This window comes from Phacochoerus africanus, chromosome 15 (assembly GCF_016906955.1).
Source record: "Phacochoerus africanus isolate WHEZ1 chromosome 15, ROS_Pafr_v1, whole genome shotgun sequence".
In the NCBI taxonomy this organism is placed as follows: domain Eukaryota; kingdom Metazoa; phylum Chordata; class Mammalia; order Artiodactyla; family Suidae; genus Phacochoerus; species Phacochoerus africanus.
Window position 1 is genome coordinate 121,241,488 of NC_062558.1, and position 15,185 is coordinate 121,256,672.

General features: G+C 49.7%; 1 protein-coding gene across 1 annotated transcript; it reads left to right on the forward strand.

The window, feature by feature from the left end:
- Positions 1 to 1,307: 1,307 nt before the first annotated feature.
- Positions 1,308 to 14,318, forward strand: DUSP5 (dual specificity phosphatase 5). The gene is made up of 4 exons (XM_047761091.1): positions 1,308 to 1,880; positions 6,100 to 6,248; positions 9,353 to 9,572; positions 12,838 to 14,318. The coding sequence occupies exons 1-4, from the start codon at positions 1,502 to 1,504 to the stop codon at positions 13,242 to 13,244; spliced, it is 1,155 nt and encodes a 384-aa protein (XP_047617047.1). The 5' UTR covers positions 1,308 to 1,501; the 3' UTR covers positions 13,245 to 14,318.
- The last annotated feature ends 867 nt before the right edge of the window (positions 14,319 to 15,185 follow it).

Genomic DNA, 15,185 nt, shown 5'->3' on the forward strand with positions numbered 1-15,185 from the left:
ACATATTAATTAAGATGCCACTGACAGAGCAAGGATAGCACCTCTTAACAGAAGGCAGCTGAGACCCAGAGGCAATAGCTGGCTATCTGTGCCTGGTTTGATTGCATTTGATTTCAGAATTTGATTTCTGCTTCCTCCTAAAAACCTCATTCCCCTCTGTCGGTAGTAAACAAGCCCCTCCCTGGTGTTTCCATCAGGCAGCCTCCATCCCCATCACACTCACGACAAAATGGTTGGTCCTGATTTTGGGATAGAAGCTTGTTTCCCTCATGCATGTCCCTGTAGCTGGTAGGGCACAAAGCTGACCCTCACTAAATACTTGCTGAATGGGTGAATCACGTCCAGTTCCCCAAGATTGGGGATGGGAAGCCTGAAGCTGCTGGGGACTGGTGGGGTCAGACAGCCTGAGATTATACTTGATCCACAGATAATCCCTCAAATCCAGAAGCCACCTGGACAGTTGGCTGTGCTGAGCTCCATCAACAGCGCATGTTGATGCTGCAGCTGAAGTCAGGACAGATTTTCTGGGAGGCAGAGAACAGTTTCTCAAAAACAATTATTCTAATTATTATTGGGAGTGTGACAAAGGACCATCAATCCTTTGAGGGCAGAATCCATTTGGGGAGATTAATTTTTGGCTCTTCTCTGTCCATTTTTACTTCTAGGTACTTTTCTTATGGGAAATTTCAAAATATAAAGGAAAGTAGAGTAAACAATATAATGAATCCCCAGGTACCCATCACCAAGCTTCAATGATTACCAAACAAGCCCAATCTTCAGTCATCAATAGCCCAGCCCTTGAAGCAAATTCCACCATCATCTCATTTCCCGCGTAAAGACCCGTAAGGATCGAAATCTACTTCTGACTCATCTGGGGGCACTAGCCGAGGGCTCCCCTTGCTCTCCCTACAGCAGTGCCTGGCATGGCCCCCAGCAGGTTCTGAACCTACGTCTATGAAACTCAAAGCCCGCTGGTGAGGCGCCGGCTCTGCCTCCTCCGCTTCCTCCTCTTCCCGCACAGCGTGGGTCACCTCGGCCTCGTGGCGTTCCTGACACCCCACCGTCAGTCCCCGGTGATGCGCGAGTGAGTGTCTCCGCGCAACGCCACAGAGAGCACAGGAGGCGCCTTCCACTTCCTCTTTCTCCGGCTGACTAACGCTTGGCGACCGCCCCGCGCGTCCCGCTCCCTGGGGGCGTGGCCACAGCCCGAAGGGGCGGGGAAATACCCATATTTGGCCTTATATGGGCAGCCACGTCATAGGCCGCACACCCATTCACTTAAAACCCAGCGCCGCTGGCGGAATCCCCGGCTTCTGGGGCGGCGAGTGGCCGGGCCGGGCGCCGAGCGCAGGGGGCGGGAAAGAAGAGTTGAGCTGCCGCTCCGGCGCCGGGCTCGGTCGGCCGGCCGCAGCCCCGCGGGTTGCCCTCCCGGGCCTCGCTGGCCGGCACCCTGGCCGTGGGCACCTGCGGGGTGCCCGGCGCGCGGCCGCTGGGCGGCGGCATGAAGGTCACGTCGCTCGACGGGCGCCAGCTGCGCAAGATGCTCCGCAAGGAGGCGGCGGCGCGCTGTGTGGTGCTCGACTGCCGGCCGTACCTGGCCTTCGCCGCCTCGAGCGTGCGCGGCTCGCTCAACGTCAACCTCAACTCGGTGGTGCTGCGGCGGGCCCGCGGCGGTGCGGTGTCGGCGCGCTACGTACTGCCCGACGAGGAGGCGCGCGCGCGGCTGCTGCAAGAGGGTGGCGGCGGCGTGGCGGCCGTAGTCGTGCTGGACCAGGGCAGCCGCCACTGGCAGAAGCTGCGCGAAGAGAGTGCCGCGCGCGTCGTGCTCACCTCGCTGCTCGCCTGCCTCCCCGCCGGCCCGCGAGTCTACTTCCTCAAAGGTGAGTGAGCCAGGGCCGCGGATCCCCCGTCACTCTACCTGACTCCGCGCCGGGACGGCCCCGGACTCTGAGGTCGCCTTCTGGCGCCGGCCGCCCTCCTCCACCCTGGAACCCGGGAAGTTCTCCACTGGCGGGAGTCTGCACCCTGGGGCTTGACGTGCTCCAGGGAGGGCACCGCCAATGTCAGCGCTCACGGCTTCCCCCTCCCCACCCGCGTTCCTCGAAAGCGCCTGACGGTGTGCCCGCCGGGGAAGATGGGGTCGCTTACGCAGCTGGGGGGCCGCTGGCTTGAGCTGGGCAGTGGCCCCGTTTCCTGGCGCGGGCTTACCCGCTCTCGCTGGGGCCTATGCTCCGGAGCCGTCCTAATGGACGGACCTGGCAGAATCCGCAGGTCGGGACCACCCGCTCCCCCAGGAGCGTGGCGCCGCGGTGTCCCCTTTCCTCCCTCCTGGACAATTAACCTACGTTAGGCTGTGTCTTCATCGACCCTCTTGCCTTTTGACCCTGGCAGTCCCTCCCCTTCCTTTCCATTTCATTTTATTGCTTTTTATTGTCCCTCAGCTTCCCCTTCTCGCCTCCCAGGCTTTTCTCTCTAGCTCAGTTTGGAGCTGACAGCCTCCCCATCTCTTTCACCTTCTCGTCCCCTTCCCTAGACGGGTCGTGGCCCAACCCAGCGACCCTAACGCTGTCTGCCAGCTCGGGGGAGGCTGGCCCAGCGAGCCAGGACCTAGGAGAGTTGCCACAGGGTGGTTGCGAAGGGGGTTGTGTCGCCTTTTATTTGAAACTCTCAAAAGCTGTGGTGTCACCAGTCTGCCCATTACACCTGCTGGGGGCGATGGCTTCGGTGGTGAGTGGGTAATTAACTCTCAAGCTCCAGAGCATAGATTTCTGGATCACTTGGTATGACTGCTGCCGCCTGTTTTTGAGTCCTTTGGAACCTCAGATGTATAGAAGGCTTAGCTTGTAGGGCAGAGATGAGGACTTAGCCCAGGCGGTGCTCCAAGGCCCAGCCTTGAGATGTAATTCCTCAAGGGGGCACCTTGAAATGTAGCATTGATATGATTCTGAACTCAGGTGCAGTGAGCTGAGAGAGGGAGGGCGCTATTTTAAAACAATGCAACTTGGGCAATTTTACACACTCCAGGCCGGAAGATTCAGAGGCACAGGGGCAGCTCCCAACTCTATTAGCACCTCTTGCAGACTGTCCCCTGTTGATTCCTCTTAGGGAAACAACAGGGTCAGAAGATGATAATCTTCCTCCCCTACCCAACCACAGCCCCCAGGAGATGGAGCATGCCCTCCAAGCTCTGCAGAGGTTTCGTACACATGGCCCCTGACTTCTTTGTCTTCCTGATGTGCTTTTTCATCTCCTGTTCTTAGAAGTGAGTCCAAGAAAAGCTTCTGCCTCTCCAGTAGCATGAAAGATATGTTCCAGGAAACCACTCCTGGTGCTACCTCTGCTCCCCACCTCTCTCCAGGGGCTAGCAGTCTGGAAGTCATTGCCACAGGAAGTAGCCAGCTTTGTAGACTCACATCTCAGGAAAATTAATGTTTAAAAGATTTTTTTAAATGAAAGTAACATAGATTGCAAAGACTGTACAATGAAAAGTGAATCTTTTGCATACCCTAGAACCCAGTTCCACTCCCCAGAGACAACTGTCAACTATTTCTTGTTCATCTTTAGATAAATTTTCCATGAGTATCTTTTAAAAATGGAATGATCGATCTCCTATGTTTCCTGTTCCTGCCTCCTTTACTAAACTATTAACTAGATCATAGAGATTTGCCCATATCAGAGCATACATGCCCGATTCACTTCTTAAGCCCATCTCCTGGTGATAGCCAATAAGTAGGTTGCTTCCAGCCTTACTATTTGAAGCAGTGTGGGAAAGTATATCTTTGTCTAAATGCTTCTGGATATGCACTGTCTTTAAGTCAATTATGAGAATTGATTTCAGGTTTTTAACCTAGTGGTGTCTCAGATCAGATCATGCGGGCAATGCTTTTCATACTCCCCCCCCTCGGGAAAAAACCCACTAAAATGAGATGATGACCCAGTGGCATTGTCAGTGCGTGTGTATGTATAGTGCCCATGCACTTTCTCCGCTCTGCTCTCTTAGTAATGCGGGGTGATCAAAAACAATCTCTGTGAAGAGGAGTGAAGCACCGAAAAGAATGGCCACAGCTCTTGCAGTTCAAGTGAGGCACTAGAGAGGAATGTTTCATCTCTCCACCCCTCTGATGAGAGTGGGTGAAGGACAGAGACCATCTAATTTGGAGGACTCCTGACCCCAGCTTGAAGAGGCAGGGCCCTGTCTGTCAGTCCCTCAACTACACTGAGACTCTTTGTCTGCCTGCCTTATTTTGTCAACAGGCAGACAGGTCCCAGCCCACACCCTCACCTCCCGCCTGTCCTCCTGACAGCCATCTCTTAAGTGCTCTATTTAAAACCAAGAGATGGGGTGGCCTGAAGGCTTCTCTTTCCCAAGCTTCGATCCGAAGTTTGAGAGGGCCCAGGCCACTCTTCTTCCAGATTCCCACCCCCTATCATTGTTTGTCTCCTGAAACCTAAAATGATGAGGCTCAGGCACAGGAAGGGATTTGCTAACCAGGGACACCTCTTTGGAGGAACTGAGGGTCAGTATAAGTGTGGCTTTCTGCCCCCTAGGCGAGAAGGGGGCTATGATGGGGAAGGAGGGGAAATTAAGCCACAGACACTTCTGAACTTTCCACCTCTGCCCCCCTCTGTCATGGCCTGTCATCATGACCCGGAACGTGGTCATTGTGGAGATCCAGAAGCCCACTGGGGAGGCCCAATTGGCTATTTGTTGACTTGACCACAGGGGAGATTGGGGTGTGCTAAGTGGGGGCGGGGGCAGTTCCAGCAAGCTGAGAGGAAGCAGTAATGGCAAGATGACTCATTCGAGGAATTGGCTGCAGCTTCTGGGAGGGAGCTGGAGGCTGCCATGTAATCCATTAACCATTTGTTTACTGCAGGGGTTTAAGAAGCCACCATGTGCTCCTCTGTGGGGCTCTCACAGCACCAAATGGTAGAAGAAGAAAGGGAGGCCTTTTTAGAAAATACATGGTCTCAGAATCCTCATTTCATCTATGGTTTGACCCCAAGTGAATTCTCTGGCTCAGAAAAAGAAGCAGGTTTTCTGAAGGTTCTAGGAAATGCCTTAAGTCCCTTTGGATTGGAAGCAAGGGGTTTCCCCATGCAAGGCTGGCCTGTGCACCCAGTGGCACTTGACGTTCTGAGCCTTCAAGGCCAGTTTTTCATTTGGTTCTTCCCCATTGTGTGTATGCAGCTGACAAGGGTTATTTATATGCTCCAGTTGCTGTGACTTGATCAGAGAGTGGCTCTCACCTTAAGTAATTCACTTGGAGAAGTTTAAGTATAATAAGGAATTTTTTTTATAGAATCATACCTTGCGGTAGTTGGCTTATCAACTTGAGGGTGTGTGTGTGTGTGTGTGTGTGTACTGGGGAGAAGGTTCAGGAGGGGAGGGTAATAAGATGATAGAGAGAGGAAGAGTATAGGTAGTTGTTGAGGGGAGGGGAGTTTTTACCTGAGAGTGAGAATTAAGTTCAGAATGCCTCATTTTTCCAGTTTGGTTTGAACGGTAATTAACTCGATTACTCTAAATTGGACCTATCCAGAGGACTGGCAGCAGTGTTCTTAGCACCTTGAGAGAAAGGGCAGGGCTGTTTTATTGCCCCGAGTTTAAACCTCAGGTTAGTCCCCACTTCCTTGTGAATAGAGGGAGTTTCATCTCTAATCCAGTTTAGTGCTAATGGGCTAGGATGAAACAGACCAGTTTAGGAGTTTCACAACTTAATGAAATTCTGCATACTCACACCTGCATGTTAGATAAACAAGAGAAAATAGCTTTTGTTTTCTGGGGGGATTTGGTTAATATGTGCCAGATGTCAGATACATTTCCTTTCACAGTTTAAGCTGCTTGTGATAGACACAAAAAGTTAATCACTGCCTCTCTGAACTATAGCTTTTAGAACAGTGAGTATGTGTTTGTGTGTGTGTATAGGCCATTTCTGTTTTGAAACTATTACTTATATTGGCTCAATTTTTTTACATGACCAGAATAGCTTAATATTTTTGATTATTCCACACTCAGAATAATTCTAGGCATTTTCTGACAGCCTGAGAAAAATCAATGCTTACATCTCTCTTGCTTTTTCTTTCTTTTTCTTTTAGGGGGATATGAGACTTTCCACTCGGAATATCCTGAGTGTTGTGTGGACGTAAAACCCATTTCACAGGAGAAGGTCGAAACCGAGAGAGCGCTCATCAGTCAGTGTGGGAAACCAGTGCTTAACATCAGCTTCAGGCCAGCTTACGACCAGGTACGTGGTGTGGAAGTGGCATCCAGTGTGGAAGTGGCATCTGGCCCCCAGCTCTGTTCCTTGCACAGTGCCCTGACTCTTCCTTTCCCCGCTCAGCAACGCTGGTTGGTTCTTTTGCAGATCAGGGAGTTGGCAGAGGCCTCTAGCTTTAGAGAGCCTCTGATGCTTGCCAACTTGACTTTCCATCCAAGAGTAAATGGGCTTCCTTCCAGCAAATAAGCTGACAAGAGCAAATGAGGCTCAGGATGCTTGGTGGCTTCTGGAGGAAAGGGGAAGCGAAAGATGCATTATTAGTAGCTGGCCTGGGAGGTAACAGAGAAGCTTCGAAATCTCCATTTAGGTTCCCTAAAGACATTTCAGAGCTGACTTTCAAGCTTCCTGTGTTGATCTTCTGCATAATTGTTCATGCTCTGCAGTTTCTGCAAACCAACTGTGTACCTGTTAAGGCATGTCTTGTTAGTATTTTTAACTGAAATGGGGCAGGAGAAAGATTGGGAGAAGGTTATAGAGTAACTACTGTTTGGCTGGCTAAGCAGCCTCCTCCAGGGCTTTCTGATGCTTACAATTCCATATATTCTGAAACCAGAGATTAAGAGACACTAGAGGATTTCATGTGTCTACAAACATGTGGGTGTTTTGTTTTTTTTTTTTTTTCCCTTCAAAGAATTACACACTCTGGCAATTCATTGAAGGAAGAAAAAGTAGAAGGCTCAGTCTATTACCTGCAATGCAAGAGGATGAGGAAAAACCAGGCAAGAACCCACATCTGTGGAAACCAGAGATCAAAACCCACCTTCCCATTTTATAGAGGAAAAACCTGTTGATGCTGGTGGGATGATTGATTTTGCTGAGAATCCTGCAGCTGGGTTCATGGTGGCACTAGGTCCAGAACCACCTTCTCCTAACTCCCTGTCCTGCTTATTTCAGTGTCTTGTTCTGTTTCCCACCTGCCTTCTTTTGGAAGAGGCCCATTCCAGGCACCTGCCTTGGTAGGAGGAGCTTTCTATGTTCTTCCCACAAAATAACCACATCTCCAAATCATAAGGAACACTTCTAAATGTTGCTTAAGATGCCAGCTCCTTGCCATGAGCAGAGCTCTGCCCGTGGGAATGAACTTCCAAATACAGCCAAGTAGCCTTTTCTTGAATGGGATCCTTGGTCTGGAAGCCTATTAGCTTGGCAAGGGGTCAGGATTATTATTTTGTTTGTTTTCCTTTATTAAAATTGCAATGTATGGTGAACCCTTGGCTTTCAAGCCGTAGGCATCCGGCTTAGCTGGATGTCTATTTTCATTTGTTTGGGTGGTGTTTTCCCCCTCATTTCTCAGAAAGTGAAAGAGAAACGAGAATTGGCAGGATGTTGTGAAAGCACAGCTGACCTTTGGCCAAGCGAGGACTGGGGAGGCCCTGATGTGTCTCCAAGGTTCATTTGGGGAAGCCCCTAGTGCTGTTTCTTAGAAGCGCCTCTGCCTTGAGAGAAGCCAGGCGGAGTCATGTTAATCTTTGGCGTTTCTGAAAACCTTTGGTTTCCTTCTCTTGAGTCTAAAACGAAGATTCAAAAAAGGAAAAACAAACATGGTTTCAGGGGTGTTGGGCTAAGCTCCAGAAGAAATAGGATCTGAGGTGTGTCAGCATTTTCCAGGCTCTAAAGAAAAGGAGAGATCTATGTAGGTACATTTAAAATGTTAAGTTCAGGGACTAGCTAATAAAAATACTGGTTATTTTCTAATCCTGCCTTTTGTGACATCCTCTGTAACATTTTGGGAGCAGCCAACCTGGCCTTTGGCTTAATAAACTTCTGACTTCTCAGGAAAGAAAAAGCAAACACCACATGGGGGGTAATTTGAGAATTGATCTACTGCTGGCCCTCATCCCAGGCCCCTTTCCCTATTACGGATCTAGCAGAGAGTTTCCGTTCTGCTTTTATTCCAGGACAGGAAATGGAAACACAGGAAGCGGATGGATGAAATGGGAAAGGCTGCCAAAGACACAGCCACTGTCATCCCAGCCCAGTGTTTTCCCTCTAAACCCCCAGGGCTCCCATTGTTTCAGCTGTGGAGCAGTGAATGCTTTTCTTGCCACCCTGGAAATGCGACTAGCTGGCAGGGGTTTTTTTTGCTCTGCCTCAGGGTAGATGGTCTTTGGTTCTAATTGGGATCCTCCTTAACTAGAAACCTGGGGTATAGGTAGCTTCACAAAAGGGTGAGGATGTAAGTATCTCACCAAAACTCAGCCCCACATTAAAGAAGATCAGGCATGGGGAGTGCCCGTTGTGGCGCAGCAGAAACGAATCTGCCTAGTATCCATGAGGATTCAGGTTCCATCCTTGGCCTCACTCAATGGGTCGGGGATCTGGCATTGCCTTGAGCTGTGGTGTAGGTCACAGATATGGCTGGGAACCTCCAAATGCCTTGGGTGTGGCCCTTAAAAAAAAAAAAAAAAAAGACCAGGGATGGAGGAAGCCCTTTTGCTCATGCTCAGTGGCTTTTCTTTATTTGAGGATTCTAAATGGGTAGTGGTTATTTTCACTTCTGAAAAGCATACTTTTGGAGGGAATGGGGAAGCACATTTTAACATCTCTGAGATCCAGATGCATCTTAGGATCAGCAGTGTCCTAGGTTTGATGAACCACATTATAAAACAATGTCAGGACCACATAGGTGGGGGTCCACCCTTTTCCATTTTCTTAACAAGGAAACCGACACTGCCCCCAAGGTTAAAGAGTGCACTGGCACTCTCAGGGCAGCTAGAACTTCAACCGGGCCTCTCAAGTCTTCCATCACACCACGCTGCTTCTCATCCTTGTTGACATAGGCAGGCTGCTGGCATTGCCTGCTGCCTCAACATGTAAAAAAAAATGAACATCTTAGCTGTGCGGGATTTGCTGTCACTGAGTCACAGGGCAGGAATGGAGGGTAGAGAGTTTGCCAGGATGGAGGTTCCACCCACACTCTGGGTTGAACTGGCCTGGTTCTGAACTCTCTACCTGGAAACCAAAATGGGAACCTCCCACCTTAAAACAAATAGGTCGGGGCTGTTTTTTTCTTCTTCCCAAAGAGCAACGTAATCCAATATTTCCTGGTTGTCCTTTGCCCCTGCTTCCAGGGCGGCCCAGTTGAAATCCTTCCGTTCCTCTACCTTGGAAGTGCCTACCATGCATCCAAGTGCGAGTTCCTCGCCAACCTACACATCACAGCCCTGCTGAATGTCTCACGGCGAACCTCCGAGGCCTGCACGACCCACCTACACTACAAATGGATCCCCGTGGAAGACAACCACACCGCTGACATCAGCTCCCACTTTCAAGAAGCAATAGACTTCATTGGTAGGTGCAGCCGTTCACCCTCAGCTGTTTTGGAGTCCCCCCCGGGGCGTGTGTTCTCAGATTTTGATGTACCGCGGGGGCTTTCTTCACTGAGAAAAAAAGTACCTTGTTTGTGTAGCCATCACAAGTTGGTGCCAAGAAGGAATGCGTCCACCAAAAAGGCAGAGGGGAGGACTTGCATTGCTATTAATAGGAGCTTTAATTTGCAAGATAAATGAATTAATATAATTTTATGGCAGTGCTCACTGCCGCTCTTGTGAGTGTTTCTGGCTGGGCGGGAAGCCGGGTGCGTCCGTGTGTGACGCTCCACGCCAGGGAAGCAGGGGGAGGGAAAGAACCACCCGAGCTGTGCTTCTACGTAGGTTGGGATATTTTTAAAAGCAAACAGAAGGATTGAGAGAGCACTCCTTACGCACTGAGCCCCCAGGGCCCCGGCAGCTTTCCACGGGGTTTTGGCAAACTGCTGTGGGGGCAGTTTGTTTTGCATTTTCAGTTAATTTTGGATTAAAGCTAGCACTTGTCTCAAGCTCCGTGCTTCTGCACAGAAAAGTTGGCATCTCTCTGCATCCCCTGTACATTCTGTGAGGCAGCTGTTCACTGCATTGTGTAGGCCTGGACACCTCTAGTCCCTCTGCCTTGAAAGGGCTTCAGACCTCAGGATTCCAGCTTCTCAGAGCAGCCCAGATTGCTCCTTCCTTTGACATCTTCTCTTTCCCCCATCCATCTCCCTTGGGGGCTGGACTGACTTTTTTGTGTCTGAGATTTGCAAGCCCCGCTCCTATCCTGGTGGACTTGCTTCCCTTCCTGGGGGTCCTTCTTTACCTTGAACATGCATAGCTGTTGAAGCTGAGAGATGATCTTCTTGCTCCTTGCTCTGAGGGATGTTGGCGGGGGAGAGGCAGGTGTTGGTTGCAGCAATGATTACTTAGCACAGGGAGCCCTGAAAAGGCCCCCTTCCACCACGTAGGAGACCTTCTCGGCTCCCCTACAAAAAACTCAACAGAAGTAAAGCCCTCCCTCCCTTCCCCCTGAGCCTCTGGGCTGAGATGATTCCTCTGGAGTCTCTGAGAAACAGCCCAAAAGATGGCTTCTGGGTGGGAAACCCTTGGCTTGGTCTCCCTGTCCCTGGGAATGCTTTGCCCTTCTCAGCCTGTTATTTAATTACCTAGATAGCTACTTAATGAGGTCATGAAACCCGCCCCCATCCACTTCTCAGAAGCCTCCTCTTCATCCTGTATGTTCATTGTGTCTGTTTGTGTACACAAATGCACAAACCCACAGTATTCTGATTGCTTTTCCCCAGACTTCTTGCCCTGCTGAAGCAAGGAGGGACTGAGGCTAAACCAGGCAATGACCCTTTCCAAGGGCCACATGGAAGGCAAGCTCCAAGGGGTGCCGTGGGATCCAGAAGCAACACACTATAGGCCCTTTGCTCTTGGAATGTGGCTCTGGGTCAATTAAACGCTACACCACAAGGAAACCAGTGGAGGAGCAAAGGAAAATTGGAGTCACAACCCTGTAATCCTAGGAATTTGGAGTCCCCTTTGTACTAATTTGCATGGACTTTTTTTTCCTTGGAATGAGAGACTGTACTGGGAACACCTCTAGTGAACTACCCTGGGGTGTCCTTTGGGGTTTTCATTATGATGGGGAAACTCCAGGGTTCCTCCCTGACTCCTCAGAAACTTGATTTTCTATATCTTAGAGATGCATTTGCAAACTTTTTGAACTTGAGGAGGAAAGGAGATAAGGGGGCTGACTTCTTATTTGCCCTTCGAAATCTTAAATGGTTTTGCATAGCGTGGCCTTATATAGTGTCAGCTACATCTAACTTCCTGTGATGTAATCGTTTCCTCACTCGCAAGAGAAGGAATTGGAAAGATTCTTTTTTGTGGTTTTTATTTGATGTGTATATATGTGTAACTTTTTACCCCTGCCCATTTTTAACAGCTGAAGCTCTCTTGGGGGGAGGAGTGGAACAGAAAAGGAGGGCATCCTGCTTTTGGACGTATTTAGCTAAAGAATGCTAACCAGTGGTGGTAGCTTTATAGCAGTGACTCCCATTGTTGTGCAAGATGGAGTTTGCCAAAGACATTTATATCTTCCGACTAGTAAGCATCACTTAGCCAAGGCTATAATTAGTGGCTATGCACTATTTATTGTATGTTTGGTTGGTGGGAACCCTTGGGGTTGAGCCAAGCATCCCGTCCTGCACAGCCAAACAGGCCTCTACTAGGATGGGGGCTAAGTCATCACTGTTAGAATTAGATCCCAAGGAGTTCCCGTCATGGTTAATGAACCTGACTGGTATCCATGAGGACACGGATTCTATCCCTTCCCTTACTCAGCAGGTTAAGGATCTGACATTGCCGTGAGCTGTGGTGTAGGTCACAGATGCGGCTCGGATCTGGAGTTGCTATGGCTGTGGCATAGGCCGAGAGCTATAGCTCCAATTCAACCCCAGCCTGGGAAACTCCATATGCCATGGGTACGGCCCTAAAAAGACAAAAAAAAAAAAAAAAATTAGACCCTGAAAGATAGGAATTACTTCTTCGAGTCAGTCTTTGAGCCTGGGACTTCCTCAGAAAAATGTGATTATGCAATAAAAACTTGCATGCAATTTCAAGGATTTTTCCAGCCTTCTTGAAACCCACCTGTGGAACCCAGGTTAAGATGGCATCCCCAGGAGTTCCCGTCGTGGTTTAGTGGTTAAAGAACCTGACTAGGAACCATGAGGTTGCGGGGTCAATCCCTGGCCTTGCTCAGTGGGTTAAGGATCCAGCATTGCCGTGAGCTATGGTGTAGGTCGCAGGCGCGGCTCGGATCTCGCGTTGCTGTAGCTCTGACGTAGGCCGGCGGCTACAGCTCCGATTGGACCCCTAGCCTGGGAACCTCCATATGCCATGGGAGCAGCCCAAGAAATGGCAAAAAAGACAAAAAAAAAAAAAAGATGGCATCCCCAGGAAGGGGTTACTCTCCAGGTCTAGCGCCTTCAGTGGCAGAACCTGACCACGTATCCCAGAGAACCAGGAGGCAGCTCTAAGGATTGTAAAGGTCCTACGTAGGGATATAGACATGGATGGGACCACAGTGTCTGTCCTCACCAGTGGAGATTAAAGACCAGCCAAAGTCTGGTGTGGGACCCCGGCCATTGAGCAGGCATGATGGTTTGACAACAAGAGCACTTGTATTATTATTCTTGAATTCAACCCAGTTGCCTTTGAGTTCGAATTCCAACTCGTTCCCATGGTCTTTTTTCTTCCAGACTGTGTCAGGGAAAAGGGCGGCAAGGTCCTTGTCCACTGTGAGGCTGGGATCTCCCGCTCGCCCACCATCTGCATGGCTTACCTCATGAAGACCAAGCAGCTCCACCTGAAGGACGCCTTCGATTACATCAAGCAGAGGAGGAGTGTGATCTCGCCCAACTTCGGCTTCATGGGCCAGCTCCTGCAGTATGAGTCGGAGATCCTGCCTTCCACACCTACCCCCCAAGCTCCCTCCTGCCAAGGGGAGGCAGCCGGCCCTTCATTCCTAGCCCATTTGCAGACACTGAGCCCTGACGTGCAGGGTTCCTACTGCACATTCCCTACCTCAGTGCTGGCACCAGTGCCCACCCACTCGACAGTCTCAGAGCTCAGCCGGAGCCCCATGGCCACAGCCACATCCTGCTAAAACAGGGATGGGGGAACCAGCCCAGCCCCAGGAACAACTGTGATTTTGTATTTTAACTCGTGGACATTTCATACCTGTGCAATACTGGAGACTTCACTCTGTCCCGCTGCTGTGGTGGGACACTGAGTGGTCATCAGGTTTGCAAACGAACTTTAGACTGCCCTCGGGACCGAAGGAAGGCCAAGCCATTATGAGAGCACGTCACGTGCTGACTACTGTACTTCCAGACCCCCCCTCAGGACTGCCCAGTCTCTGCACCTCAAAGTTCGCCTTTTCATTTCAAGCATAAGGCAATAAATACCTGCAGCAACGTGGGAGAAAGCAGTTGCTATACTAGGGAAAAGGCAATTCATTTTGGAGGAAGCACAATTTCCACCTTATTTTTTTAACTTCGGCAGTCTGGGTATCTGTCTCTGTTGCTTCAGGGCATAAGCTGATCACCATCTAGTCAGGAAAGAAACCCTGCAGGGTTTTAGGGACATGAGTATATGCTGATTTGAATCCTCAGATGTCTTTAAGACTCCATCTTGGGTCCGCTGGAGTCAGTTGGTTGAAGCAGCAAGATGGTAACCCTTCTGGTTTCCTCTTCTCTATGGGTTCTTCCCTGACTTTGGACTTAGCATGATTCATATTCATACTTGAACCTTTCTCGTTGCATCTCTCCTCAAAGCAACTCTTGTGTCATTTGAAGAGTTCTTCAGACCATAGACCAAAAAATCACCCCTTTGAGGTGGTGGCAGTGGGTGCCAGGAGAGAAGGGGTACCTACTGTCTGGGTCATTGTCATTGAAACGGTCGTCACCCCAGCTTGCTGTCCTTATATGTGCTTGTCTCGTCTCTCGTGACACTTGTTTTTTTCCCTGCCCCTGGGGGTTGTCTTCAAGCTGTTGATTTCTGAGATTTGCAGATTTCTCAATGTGGTACTACTTTTTTGTCTGTAGGTTATTTCTCCAGGGGGAAAGGCAATAATTTCCTAAAATCCACATGAATGTGAAAAAAAAGCAGTATGTTACTGGTTGTTGTTTTCATCGTTGTTGTTTTTTATAGTGCAAAATAAAAATAGTAAAAAGAAAAATAAGTGCTTCTTTATGTTGGTGAGTTAGGGTAAGGCAGGGGTGGATACATTGAAGTGGGGACCCAGCCTCCTTCGGTGAGTTTTATTTCTAAATGAACTCAAAGGTCATGGTGGTGGGTAGACAGTTGGAGACGTGAGGCTGTGCATCTGCTCACAGACTAGAGATCTTAACCACAGTACAGACTAGTGCTTTCCAACTGAGAGGCTTCCCTAAGCTCACTTGCAAGGGAGTTTCTTAGGTGTAGGCCACATGGAGAGGTGGTCAAAGCATCTGCCCACCCCGGGCTCTTCACTCCCGTAAGCCCCAGGCCTGGGGTTCACCTTGAACATCAGCGTCTTCATTTATGAAATGAGTGAGCTAAGCTAGATGATCCCACAAGTTAAAGCTTGAGGCCCTTGATTCCAGCAACCTTGAGTGCCAACCTTGTAGTCAGCCTCCTCCCTCCAGTGCCTAGCATATAGCAGACCTTCGGAAAAGCTTGGAAAAAATGACCTCGGGACAGATACGTGAACTAGATGAAAGTTCATCTTAAATGCGGTTCTCCCTCTTTTTACCCTTGGAATGAAATTCTTCCCTCAGGAGTTCCCAGGTAAATCCCTCCACGAGTGGGTTTAAATCCAAGGCTGAATCAACTTGCCTTCTAAGCAATTTCCTGTGTGGAGGAAAGAAGGAGCAGTATTTGTTTATCCCCATGACTTATGCCTCTGCTCCTAATTCTTGGGGCCTGTTTCCTAATCAGGGAACTAGAAACGGGCAAGGATTCATATCACCACAGGTGCCTGACATGGGATTTCCGGTTCATACACCTTGATTCTGGGGGACCCAGCTCCTGCAGCGGGCACAGGTCAGCAAACAGCAAGATGGCA

Coding starts and splice junctions, on each gene's coding strand:
- DUSP5 (XM_047761091.1), top strand. CDS start 1,502: ATGAAGGTCACGTCGCTCGACGGGCGCCAGCTGCGCAAGATGCTCCGC. Junction 1,881..6,099: donor GCGAGTCTACTTCCTCAAAG/GTGAGTGAGCCA, acceptor TTTTTCTTTTAG/GGGGATATGAGACTTTCCAC. Junction 6,249..9,352: donor TCAGGCCAGCTTACGACCAG/GTACGTGGTGTG, acceptor CCCTGCTTCCAG/GGCGGCCCAGTTGAAATCCT.